The sequence below is a fragment of the Alosa sapidissima genome, chromosome 24, assembly GCF_018492685.1.
Source record: "Alosa sapidissima isolate fAloSap1 chromosome 24, fAloSap1.pri, whole genome shotgun sequence".
In the NCBI taxonomy this organism is placed as follows: domain Eukaryota; kingdom Metazoa; phylum Chordata; class Actinopteri; order Clupeiformes; family Clupeidae; genus Alosa; species Alosa sapidissima.
Window position 1 is genome coordinate 26217376 of NC_055980.1, and position 13412 is coordinate 26230787.

At 44.9% G+C, this 13412-nt stretch overlaps 2 protein-coding genes across 3 annotated transcripts in view; one reads left to right on the top strand and one right to left on the bottom strand.

Annotated features, from left to right (window-relative positions):
* The window catches only part of LOC121700216, a 1725899-nt gene that overhangs the window by 320677 nt on the left and 1391810 nt on the right, over window positions 1-13412 (bottom strand).
* Window positions 545-13412, top strand: part of LOC121700222 (cytokine receptor common subunit beta-like) — a 22204-nt gene continuing 9336 nt past the window's right edge. For both annotated transcript variants that reach the window (XM_042083050.1, XM_042083051.1), the window contains exons 1-5: window positions 545-658; window positions 4596-4737; window positions 6815-6941; window positions 10262-10443; window positions 12023-12174. In XM_042083050.1, coding sequence (XP_041938984.1) covers window positions 4650-4737; window positions 6815-6941; window positions 10262-10443; window positions 12023-12174 — 549 coding nt within the window. In that variant the 5' untranslated portion in view covers window positions 545-658; window positions 4596-4649. The remainder of the gene's footprint in view (window positions 659-4595; window positions 4738-6814; window positions 6942-10261; window positions 10444-12022; window positions 12175-13412) is intronic.

Sequence of the window (13412 nt, forward strand, 5' to 3'; positions counted from 1 at the left end):
TTCGTCAGGGAGTCAAACAGGTGGTGATGTCTCGACTTTAGGCTATTTGATTAATCGCATGTTTATCCAAGGAGCAGGCAGTTTGTTAGTGTTGGGCCTACATTGGTGTTGGTTTCGTATCTTGTGAAACTAACAGGAGACTATTGGTTCTCTTGCTGCCTTAGCAAGAGTGAACCTAATAGCCTATGTGACTTGTGGCGTTGTGCTTTTGAATAATGAAAACAGTAGCAACAAGTAACCGGATTACTATCATGTTTTTGATGTGTGATTGCAGTCTGTTGAGTCTTAACACTTTCGTGCAGTCGTTTCGCTGCTCCTGTATACGAGTCATTTACTCCAACACTCAGACTAGATGTTTTCGTTTTTAAAAGTCTAAAAGCGCACATGTTGTTTTGGAATTTGAAGACGCGTCATTAAAACTGAGTAGGCCGATGTTACTATCACGGCTTGAGGTAAAAGGGGGAAGTGGGCGAGTCGGACTTCTCTGAAGCCGCTTAAAAGGCGCTTCCCAGCATCTGAATCAGTTTCTATCATTGAGCAAGCGGCGAACATGCGCGTCTGAGCTAAAGAGGATCCTGAAGGACGCGCCATAGATAGAACCTGCGAGTGTCCAATCTATCCAATAAGGAAAGTATTGCTGTGAAAGACTAAATTTTCGGTAAGACGCAATACTATCCATGTAGTAAAAGTTTGTTTAGTTTTAGTTTTTTGTCTACTGTTGTGACTGTACTGACATTTCTCATTTAAAGTTGTATCAGCAGAGGAAAATCAGTTATCTTATAGACCCGTCGTAAAAAACAACACATTTCCTTTCAAGTTCCCTTGTGATCAACGTCAAAAGAGGCTATACGTACCTGTGCATTAGGGTAACGCGCTAATTTGTAGGAAAAGAGAGCCTCTGAAGACATACCCATATATGTTACGCTAAGTATCTTCGACTGGTGTTGTTTGTGAATCTGTCTTTTATTGTACGTTTTGACTCAGTGGTAGGCCAGCCGCTTATTTGCATTAGGCTCTGTCGTGGAATCCCCCTCCCTAATAGTGATCTTTTTTGTTCTGCGGATGACTGTTCTCTCGTTTATCAAAAAAAAAACGTGCGCGTGGGCATGGATACACCCGCAAGTTAAAAATATCTGATTTAGCCTACTGCTTATGTTTTCACTTTTCATGCATAGTTCAGACACGGGTGAGGATATTATCTTAATAGAAAGAAACTCGTAGGCAAACGACAAGGTGTTCGATTCTTTGGTTTGCATTTAGGCAATTGATAGAAATAGCGTAGATACACACTGGCATGGTAATTATTTCCTGTCAGATACCCAGATTCAGTGATTTTTCTATTTATAATTCATGTTATATGTCAAATTATTTTCTAGTTGCTAGTTTAATTTTCCAAACTCTAGCAGAAGCTAGTTGAAAAGCTTAGAAGTATGGTAGACCGAGATCTTGCTACTTCAGTCCTCACACCCGTTGTGTTGTCTACCATCAGACACCAGCTGAGGAGGATACGTGTAGCCTATACACACTGCTTGTGTATTTGGTCTTATCTGATCACACCTACCTTTGCTCAACGCTACCATAGCCCACTTTAAAGCAACTGTGCGTCGCATGATCAAGGTTGATGATAACATTTCCTGCTTGACATGCCGTCTGTGAGTGACGGGGGAAAAAAAAACCTAAACAATTCTGCCCGAGAGAGAGAGAGAGAGAGATCTCTGTCTGACAGACGGATGATGGCACAGAGACATGTAGAATCGGTCCTCTCTGTGCTATCACAGACTGGATAGACATAGCTAGACAAGTGACTACAGTAGATTAATCATATGTCCAGTTGTTGGTAGCGCAAGCAGAGGAGGTAATCTTGGAAGAGCTTCTTCAGGAGTTGTTCCTGTTGCACTACCTCCCAGCCAGATATCAGTCAGCGCAATGGGCGAAGTTTAGTCCTCAACCCCATCTGATTCTGACCCCATCAGGTCCCTGAGACACCTGCTATGTTATGAGGCACAGAGACACCATCTAAGGCTGACCTCTCGACCAGTTCATGTGTGGTATGGGTAAATATTAGCCTGGCTAGCGCCACCACTTCTCAATGAGACGTGGTCTGGGAACCAAACGTTCATTTTCTCGTATTTGAAAAAAATGCCCAGATCCGTTTATTGGGTGCCACGGATGTCTATCAAATGCGTCTGTGCATAGCTCATCATCGTCTTGCTTTCCCCCCTGTTCGGTGATTGGTTCCCTATCTCAGGCGAAAATTTGCTCCATGGTCTCCAGGCTGCCTTAGCAGCGTGAATCAAATCGCGCGCAAGGCAGCATGGGAACACCGAGGCTAGGTAAATATTGGATCTTGAAGAACCGTGTATGTTGTTATATTTGCTGTTGTCTTGTAGCAGACTATTGATCCTGTCCATGGGTAGGCCTACATGTAGGCTATATTGGAGTGGTGCTAAACATGGGCTTTCTCTTGATGGATTACCCCTACAGAAATGTCAGGCGTCTTGCGAACAGAGGTCATATTTTTTTGTAGTTTATTTTGATACACTTAAAATTTAGGGTAGGCCTAATTTATATTTTCACATGCAAATTAGGTTTCTAGCAAACAGTTGTAGTTAACTTTTGGCAATGTTGCAGCAAATTTGCAGCAATGGCATATGCAAATTAGGTGTGACACCAGAATTTAACTGGAAGTTTGCCATTATTGGCTAGATTTGCTGGCAAATCACTGGCGAACACATTTGCCACTAGGCAAACTTCTCATTGTTGCCAGAAATTTGCTGGAAGTTTTCCTCTAGCGGCCAACATGGGAAAACTTCTGGCAATATTTTCTAGTGAAGTCATTTGTTTCCCACAAATTACCTACAAGTTTGCTGCAAACATTCCATTTTTGTAAGGTTGTGTGTGTGTGTGTGTGTGTGTGTGTGTGTGTGTTGGCCAGCGGCACCCGGCAGATTTCCTGCTGTTTACTATGGTTTGGCATCACAACAGTGTGTGTGTGTGTGCGTGTGAGTGATTATGTTTCTGTGTGTGTGTGTGTGCACGTGTGTGGGTGGGTGCAAAAGACTATTTCTAGGTTGTCTTTGCACCTTCCGCTCTTAAATATTTTAAGTGCGTTTCCTATTAAGTTGGTGGTGATTAACACCTTGTGTTACCAAGGTACTTTTCCCCCGTGTAATTTTATGTGAAATTGACTTTCTGAGAGCTGGTGAGAGATGCTCTGTCTAGACACTTGTGCAGGTCAGAGAATCAGTATGTTTCAGTAGAGACACTTGTGCAGGTCAGACGATCAGTATGTTTCAGTAGAGACACTTGTGCAGGGCCGAGGATCAGTATGTTTCAGTAGAGACACTTGTGCAGGGCTGAGGATCAGTATGTTTCAGTAGAGACACTTATGCAGGGCCGAGGATCAGAATGTTTCAGACTAGAAACACTTGTGCAGGTCAGAGGATCAGTATGTTTCAGTAGAGACACTTGTGCAGGGCCGAGGATGAGTATGTTTCAGTAGAGACACTTGTGCAGGGCCGAGGATCAGTATGTTTCAGGGGTCAAGCTGCTCAGAGCAGGATCACAGAGCTTCTCAGGTTTGAAAAATGTTCTTGTCTGGTTGTTTTGAAGACAGATGATGCAAAGGGTGTGAGTGAGTGAGTGAGTGCATGAAAGAGAGAGAGAGAGGGAGGGAGGGAGAGAAAAACTGTTTGTGTGTGTGTGTGTGTGTGTGTGTGTGTGTGTGTGTGCATGAGAGAGAGAGAGAGAGAGGGAGGGAGGGAGAGAGAAACTGTGTTTGTGTGTGTGTGTGTGTGTGTGTGTGCATGAGAGAGAGAGGGAGGGAGGGAGGGAGAGAGAAACTGTGTTTGTGTGTGTGTGTGTGTGTGTGTGTGTGTGTGTGTGTGTGTGTGTGTGCCAAGTCAAGCCACTCTTATTATAGCGCATGTTAGTATGCACAAAGTGCAACCCAAAGTGTGTGTTTGTGTGTATGTTAGTATGCACAAAGTGCAACCCAAAGTGCTCCACATGCGAGTCATGGACACACAGGACAAAAGATTCTGGACAGAGTGGTGTAGTCGCCAGCGTACCCGTGACAACAAGACATACAAGACAGACAACAAACAAATGAACAAATAATGAATGAGACTTCAGCAGCCAATGAGAATTGGACTAAAGCCCCTGAATTTTCTGAGTGGTTGATAAATTGTGGAACAAACGTAACGCTGTCGACAGTTTTGAGGGAGCACACAGACGAAGTTGAGCGAGCGCGACAGAGATCTCCTGAGCGAGCGGAGGAACAGTTTATGGGAGCATGTACAGTGAAACTGAAAGAAAGGGGGCTGATGTTGCACATGATATTAGTATTATTGATATTAGCAAACAGACATTTGTGGAGCACAACATAGATTCCTCTTTGCTCAACTACAATATTTTTTGTGCTCGAGTTTCATTTTTCCTCAAAATATAATTTGTGTGCTCGCTCAAAATATTTTTCGGCACTCAAATTGCCCTACTGCTCGCTCATAAAAGTGGAACAAATGTAACTCCATATAAGTGTGGGATATTTAGTTTTTGTATTCCTGGCTAAAAGTGACACCCACCACTCTCTGTAGCTGAAGAGGAGGCCCTGCACCAGGTGTTCCCCCAGCTAACCGACGCCAGCTGTGATGTACCTCCCCTGGGTCGTCTGCCTGCTGAAGCTCCCTCTAATGGCCCTGGCATGGAGGTCCCCAACCTGTCACACCACTCCCGAAGGTAAGTGTGTGTGTGTGTGTGTGTGTGTGTGTGTGTGTGTGTGTGTGTGTGTGTGTGTGTGTGCAGTGTTTCCCATACATTGACTCATTTGTGGCGGCCCATCACAATATCAACATTGACCACCACACAATGATTTTCCAGGTTGTACTAAATTGTGCTTAAATCTGGTTAGCATCATAACCACGCTGTGGCTAATTTGCTAAAAACTGTTGCATTCAAGTTAATTATGCAAACCTACCACCACAAATAGAATTCAATTCTGTGGGAAACACTGTGTGTGTGTGTGTGTGTGTGTGTGCATGAAAGAGAGAGAGAGAGGGAGGGAGAGAGAAACTGTGTGTGTGTGTGTGTTTGCATTTGTCTGTGTGCAGTTGCGTGTGTGTGTGTGTGTGCTTTCCTAGTAGTCACTATGTGTGGTTTTTTGCACATCATGCCGCTATGACTTTTCAGTCATCACTTGTAACTTTGAACTCTTGTCCAGTGAGCTGTCTTGTCATTTCGTGCCTTGTAGAATGCTAATAAACTCTGCTTAAGGGTGGGTATCACGTGTGTGTGTGTGTGTGTGTGTGTGTGTGTGTGTGTGTGTGTGTGTGTGTGTGCGCATCCTTGCTATGGTTTGGCATCAGAACAGTGGGAGTGGTAGCGCTATGCTAGCGTCTGTCGTACTAAAATTCTGGATTCGTTCAAAAGTCTCAGGCAGAGTCAGTAGTCAGTCAGAAATCTCCGAGAGCTTTATTCACACCAGCGGAGACCTACAGTAGGCCGTGTCGCTAACAAGAGGCGTCTGAAGATGCAGAGAAAAGCACAGTTCTTATCGAGCAAACTTTGACCTAACATACATGAAGGCGCCAGCCTCCTTAGTGAAGATGGCATCTCCATCTCAGGGCCACAAATGCTAAACATCTCTCATCATCCCAATTGCTGTTCACTTATACACTTCTATGAATAACTTAGTATAAGTAAGTATTTAAACTCTTTTGATCCCGTGAGGGAAATTTGGTCTCTGCATTTATCCCAATCCGTGAATTAGTGAAACACACTCAGCACACAGTGAACACACAGTGAGGTGAAGCACACACTAATCCCGGCACAGTGAGCTGCCTGCATCAACAGCGGCGCTCGGGGAGCAGTGAGGGGTTAGGTGCCTGGCTCAAGGGCACTTCAGCCATGGCCTACTGGTCGGGGTTCGAACCGGCAACCCTCCGGTTACAAATCCGAAACGCTAACCAGTAGGCCACGGCTGCCCCCACAGCCCCACTTGCTCACAAACAAAAGTAAAAGAGCACATGAGTAAAATATACAGAACCCATACAAGGCCCTGGCACGCACGCACGCACGCACACACACGTAAGACATGTAAGTTAGGGCAGCAATTGAATATTGCTATAATAGAAACCTGACATCTAAATGTGTCTACTGTCTAGACAGTGGCTGCCAGTATCGGTCTTGATCGGGCCACCCCAAATTGGGCCACGCCAAATGCAGGTGTGTGTGTGTGTGTCAATCACATCCTACACCAACACAGGTTGTTAGGTTTGTGTGTGTGTGTGTGTGTGTGTGTGTGTGTGAGAGAGTGTGTTTGTGTGTCATTCACAGCCCACCCACTGCAGGTTGAGATGTTTGTGTGTGTGTTATTCTTAGCCCACCCCACCACTGGTTGAGATGTTTGTGTGTGTGTGTGTGTTCTCATAGCTGAGGGCCAGGAATGTGTGTGTGTGTGTGTGTGTGTGTGTGTTTGTCACTCACGGCTCACCCCACCTCAGGCTGAGAGGTTTGCGTGTAGGTGTGCAATCAGACTGATATGATATCAGGGGCTCTCACTGTTGCCCAGGTAACCCCCTGAACTCTGCTGCCTGTCTCGTATCCCTTGACAACATGAAAAACAATTGACATCACTGAACAACAGAACACATTCAATATTGAACAGTTAGGGTTGTTTACCGTAAAATCAACTGTAAATGGAACACACTCGTTTCTTTTCAAAACACCTATTGTCCTAGTTTATTGAACCGTTTGTGTGAAAGTGTGGCGTGTTTTAAGAATGTCCCATCTCTGCCCTTGTTTCTCCCTCTCCCAGAGTCTCTGGAGTGCTACAACGACTACTTTGACGACAAGAAAGTCAAAAAAGACTACACGCCCAATATCTCCTGCAGCTGGACTGAATGCCACACACACAGATCTCTGAACCTCAGCGATGAGAACAGGTGAGACACACACACACACACACACACACACACACACGCACATCCTTGTCCCTCAGATATGAGAACAAACACACACACACACACACACACACACACATCCCTGGCCCTCAGCTATGAGAACACACACACACACACACACACACACATACCCTGACCCAAACATTTTTTACAGCAAAAGTTATAGCACAGGTGATTGGACTTTTAGCAGCATTCTGACAAGTGTCATGTGTCATGTCTCATGTGTCATGTGACGTGTCATGTGGGAAGTCCTAATTTCGGCAATGCAGCATGTTGCTGCTGAGGTCTCTAGTGACTCAACATGACTGGGGCATTTTGGCAGAGAGGGGACAGTAACTCTCAGCCAGTCGGAAGTACTAATGACCAAAAGTAGAAATCCATGTCACAGCCTAGAGCACATAAAAAAATACACACACACTCGCACACACATGCACATACATGCAGATACACTCACACGCACGGACACACACTCGCGCACACACAGACACACACACACACACATGCGCACACACACACACATACAGTACACACACACATACAGTACTCACACACACTCACACACACACACACACACACTCACACACACACACACACACACACACACACACACACACACACACACAGGTCTGACTCACAATCTTCACATCCGCACAGCTTTGAGGAAGGAACTGAGATGTTTCAGAGCCAATACGGCGGAACAGGAAATGGTTCAGGCTGCGGATCTGTGCCGGACGTGGGCCAACACTGGGCCGAAGGCGCCCTGAGCCTCCTTGCTGACTCAGCCTGCCGTGCAATACGCGGGAGTTTGGGAGTTACTGAGAAATAGAGATCCCACTTTATGGGGAACTAGAAATGTTGCTGAAGTTTGGTGACAGTGATGCAACTCTGGCATTGAATTTTGATGACAGTGATGCAACTCTGGCATTGAATTTTGATCGTGTTCCTGTGTTCTGTGTTCTGTGTGTTCTGTGTGTTCTGTGTTCTGTGTGTTCTGTGTGTGCTGTGTACTGTGTTGTGTGTGCTGTGTTCTTTGTTGTGTGTGTGCTGTGTTCTGTGTACTACGTTGTGTGTGCTGTGTTCTGTGTTCTGTGTGTGCTGTGTTCTGTGTACTATGTTGTGTGTTCTGTGTGTGCTGTGTACTGTGTTGTGTGTTCTGTGTTCTGTGTGTTCTGTGTTCTGTGTTCTGTGTACTACGTTGTGTGTGCTGTGTTCTGTGTGTGCTGTGTTCTGTGTACTACGTTGTGTGTGCTGTGTTCTGTGTTCTGTGTGTGCTGTGTTCTGTGTACTATGTTGTGTGTTCTGTGTGTGCTGTGTACTGTGTTGTGTGTTCTGTGTTCTGTGTGTTCTGTGTTCTGTGTTCTGTGTACTACGTTGTGTGTGCTGTGTTCTGTGTGTGCTGTGTTCTGTGTACTACGTTGTGTGTGCTGTGTTCTGTGTGCTGTGTTCTGTGTACTGTGTTGTGTGTGCTGTGTGTGCTGTGCTCTGTGTGTACTGTGTGATGTGTTCTCTGTGTGCGGTGTTCTGTGTGTGCCAGGGTTTTTGTTGTCCGGTAATTACCGGACATTGGCCGGAAAAAAAATTAAATGTCCGACAAAATTAAATCTCTCCGGTCAAATTGTCCGATTGAAATTGGCTAATAATCCCGCCCCCCCCCCCCCAACGCAATCTGAATTTAAGAAAATAAGCCTTAAAATGTAAGTCTATATTAAAGCAATACGTCCTCTGGCTATGTTTTTAAATGTACAGGCTCTACTGTTTGAAAGCTATTAAACAACACAACGAAACATTTCAAATAGGAAGCGCACGCTTAAAACGTCCATGTTAAACAACGAACAAATGAGTGAGGCGGTTCAAACATGGCCAGGCCCTAGCCTTAAAAGTTTTTTCAGAGGCCAGACGATGATGATAAATTGGTAACGCCTGAAGCCTCAGATGTCCGGTCAACTCCACTACCACCAGATAAAAAGCAGAAGTATCGGGCGTATCTGTCGGAATCATGATGTTGGAAGTGGAGTTACGGGGTTGTGGCCTCTCCAAGACACTGCCATTCTCTGTGTACACTGGACATGCAACATGTGTTCTGTACCCAAAGCATAAAGTAGGCCTATGCTTTCTATGTCTATGATCTGCAGGGTTAGGGCCTCCTCGACGAGGCGATTGCTGGTCCGCGCACAATTAAATGGTATAATTAAACCGCGGACCGAAAGAAAAAGAAACTAAACATTTCCCAGAATAGGAAACATTTCTTAATTTATTGTTATCAAATAAATTATAGCCTTAGTGGTGTGAGCGCTCATTCTTGTGTTTGCGCATCTGTGCAAGTTAAACAGTGGAACCACTGGAGATAACGTGGGTAGCAGCAACAAACAACGTACTGTAGCCTTTTTAAAACAACGAACGAAGCGGACTCTTGCTGTTAATGAAAACATAGAGACTGGCTAGATCTTGTTAGGCATCTTTACGTAAGTTAGGCTAATGAACATGTTGCATTCCATTCAGCCTGATTATGTCATTCTTTAAGCTACATAGCCTGTCTCCAGTTTTCCTCAACTTGACTAATTAAGAAGCGATAATAGGATATTTGACCGTCATATCATCAAAATGTCCGGAAAACGAAACCTCTGCCGGTCACTTTGACCGGCACCATTTCTTTCTAGCGGAAACTCTGGTGTGTGCTGTGTTCTGTGTGTGCTGTGTGTTCTGTGTTCTGTGTGTACTGTGTGCTGTGTTCTCTGTGTGCGTTGTTCTGTGTGTTCTGTGTTCTGTGTGTTCTGTGTTCAACCCTAATATGGTATTGTCTGTGTTCCTCAATGTTTTGAGCATTGACGCTGTATGACTATGGACACTGTGACTCACCGTCTCTCCCTCTTTCTTCATTCATCTCTTACTCTCTTTATCCCTCTCTCTCTCTCTATCTATCTATCTATCTATCTATCTCTCTCTCTCTCTCTCTCTCTTTATCCCTCTCTCTCTCTTTCTTACTCTCCCCTCTCTCTCTCTCTTTCTTACTCTCCCCTCTCTCTCTCCCTCCCTCTCTCTTCTTCCCACTCTCTCTCTCTCTCTCTCTCTCTCTCTCTATCTCTCTCTCCCTCTCTCTCTCTCTCTATCTATCTATCTCTCTCTCTCTTTATCCCTCTCTCTCTCTTTCTTACTCTCCCCTCTCTCGCTCTCTCTTTCTTACTCTCCCCTCTCTCTCTCCCTCCCTCTCTTCTTCCCACTCTCTCTCTCTCTCTCTCTCTCTCTCTCTCTCTATCTCTCTCTCCCTCTCTCTCTCTCTATCTCTCTCTCTCCCTCTCTCTCAGATCCCCGTGTGTGGTCACTAACAGCACCAACAGCTCAGAGTCTGATGGTGTGGTCAGCGTGAGCTGTGTGTATGACGCCAGTAAGATCAGCTTCACCATCGGCAGAAGGTACAAATTCCACTTCCACAGTCGTCACCACACCGCCAAACCCACAAAACTCTCCGCCAACCTGGCCCAACATGGTAAGTACTATGCGTGTGTGTGTGTCTGTGTGTGTGTGTGTGTGTGTGGCATGAAAAACTCTGCAGGGAGAAAATATTATGAAGTGAAAGCAGGCAACTGCTGGGGGAACTACTGAGTGCTGAATTCCCCACAAACCATCAAACCACCAAACACTGAGCTCTTAATGAACTGCTTATCTACTCCCACACAGTAGACTAGCTTCAACTGCTTAAAGACACTTAAAGAAGAACAATTAAAATGTGTTTTTTGGGAGAGTTAAAGGTGTTGTTGGCCTTGTACAGCTGGGGGCCTTACAGAGTTAAAGGTGTTGTTGGCATTGTCCAGCTGCAGGCCTTACAGAGTTAAAGACACTATAATGGGGGTGTTACAATCTCGGTTTTAAGTTGAAAATCGATCGAAATGACAAATCTCGAACTTCGAAATTAAACAGAATCAACGATGCAGCCGCACCCCCAATATCACGTCCAGCATGCATGCTAAGAGGGACACACACACACACACACACACACACACAGGGGCGTAACGTGTGGCGTGTCAACATTATCTTATCTCCCCAAACTTAATGCCACAGCCACTAAAAATAAAACTTCAGCCTTATTAGAACCCCGTCCTGTTTCCCTGAAATTACCGGTGTGTTCATTCATTCACATCAGTTAACGTTAAGGCTAGCCCACGTCCAGCTGTTGTTTGACCTAAGAGGGAAAAACACACACAAGCAAGTTGAAGTGTGGCGCGTCAACATCAGGCATCTATCTCATCAATCTAGAAGCTGCAGCCACACACAACCCAAAGTCAAACCACCTCATGCTTCTCTGAAATCCCCGATGTGGAAATATTTTTCATAAGTTCATTCATTCCCATCAGTTACACTAACTTAGGCTAGGCTACTCGACTTTGGGTGTGAAGTTGTAAATTAAGTCCAAAATTACTTTATGCATTTTTTGCTGTAGCCAACAGCTAGAGCTACTAGGCAGCTAGACTCTGGGGGCATGAACATATAGGTTCATGTTTTTTTTTTTTTTCTTTCTTTCTAAATAGTCGGAATCTTTCTTTAAAAGGCATTGGGCAAATTGATGATATATATGTAAGAGTGTTAAATGAATAGCTGTTGATGTGTTAGGTCTATAATGACTACTGATAGTGATATATGTAAGGGCTGAGCTACACCAGGCACGTAACTGAAGCGGCTCCATTCGCGTTGCGTCTGCTGCAACAATTAGCTTCCACTATAATCAATGGAAGTAGCTACATCAGACGTGATGGCAGCGCATACGTTAGAAAAAAATAGACCAGTCTTTTAAAATGGATTTTACGCGTCGCAAACGGAACACTTCAGTTACACACCTGGTGTAGCTCATACCTAAGAGTGTTAAATGAATAGCTGTTGATGTCTTTAATGATTGCTGATGGTGTTGTATAGAGTGTTAAATGAATAGCTGTTGATGTCTCTAATGACTGCTGATGGTGATGTATGTAAGAGTGTTAAATGCTGATAGTGATATATAGAGTGTTACATGAATTGCTGTTGATGTGTTATGTCTCACTGACCTCTGCTGACCTCTCCCATCTCTGGCACAGTGCACGTGATGACCCCTCAGAAGCTCTCTGTAGATCCCCTGGCGGACGGCGGTCCCCGGCTGAGCTGGCCCAGCCCCTACGACAACTCCTCGTCTTTGGCCTCTGACCTCCTCTACCAGGTGACCTATGGAACCGCTGGCCAGGACTGGACGGTACGTAGCCTGCCCTTCTAAAGACTACAACTCCCATAATCTCCCTCTTATCCATTTGTATATGGTGACGATACGTAGCCTGCCCTCCCAAAGACTACAACTCCCATAATCCCCCCTCTTATCCATTTGTATATGGTGACGATACGTAGCCTGCCCCCCAAAGACTCCCATACTCCCCCAGCTATTGCATGTGTGCTGATTGTTGGGTCTTATCGTGCATTCCATTTATACATGGTGACGGCTTGTGACTTAACTTAATTTATCCCGTAACTTGTGCAATGACGTCACTTCCTTGTCGTAAAAACTCGCCGTGAACTGGGGGCCTTTCAATTTGTACGAAATCATTCTCGATTGTGTGATGTCATAGACTGAAGTGTTATCATTCTACATGTGAAATTGTGCTCTCTGTTTACTTGTTTGTTTGATGACATCATCATCAGTGTTATAGTTTACTGTTGATATGTTTTCTTCAGTTGAAAACAGCTTTCAGTAAGATGCATGTTTACAAAAGTCACAGTACATAAACATGTGATTTACACATTATCTGGATAGATTAGGGGAAATGCATTTCCGTTTTTTTCTACCGGGAACCTCATTTACTGTAAATTCATCAGTTTTGTTTTCTGATGTGTCCAACACTTCAGATGTGTGCCAGTATTGACGTATCCTGAATTCACCAGATGATGTCAGACGTCTGTGTGTGTGTGTGTGTGTGTGTGTGTGTGTGTGTGTGTGTGTTATCCATGTCTGTAAACCCACATCTATCACCTTATCAAACTCACTGAAGCCACACACGTACACACACACACGTCATTTCTCTGCAGTTCGAGAGTACCGTAAGTGCTCCGACCCGGTTGTGGATTCCAGGGAGAGAAAAGAGTCCTAGTTCTTACAAGGTCGTGTGTGTGTGTGTGTGTGTGTGTGTGTGTGTAGAAGGAAATGCGGCGTGGTGTGGTGCTGTGTGATGTGGTGTGTGCGTATGTGATGGACTGATGAAGGATGATACTGCGCGGGTGGTAGCTGTGATGTGGACCGCTGATATGCCTCCTATCTCCCTCAATCACTCTCTCTCTTTCTCCCTCAATCACTCTCTCTCTTTCTCCCTCTCCCCCTCTCCTGCTGTGTGGAGAACTTTGGGTCAATTCTGTTGTGTTAAATGTGCTATAGAAATAAAGTTGACTCTCTCTCTCCCTCTCTCTCTCTCTCCCTCTCTCTCTCTCTCCCTCTCTCTCTCTCTC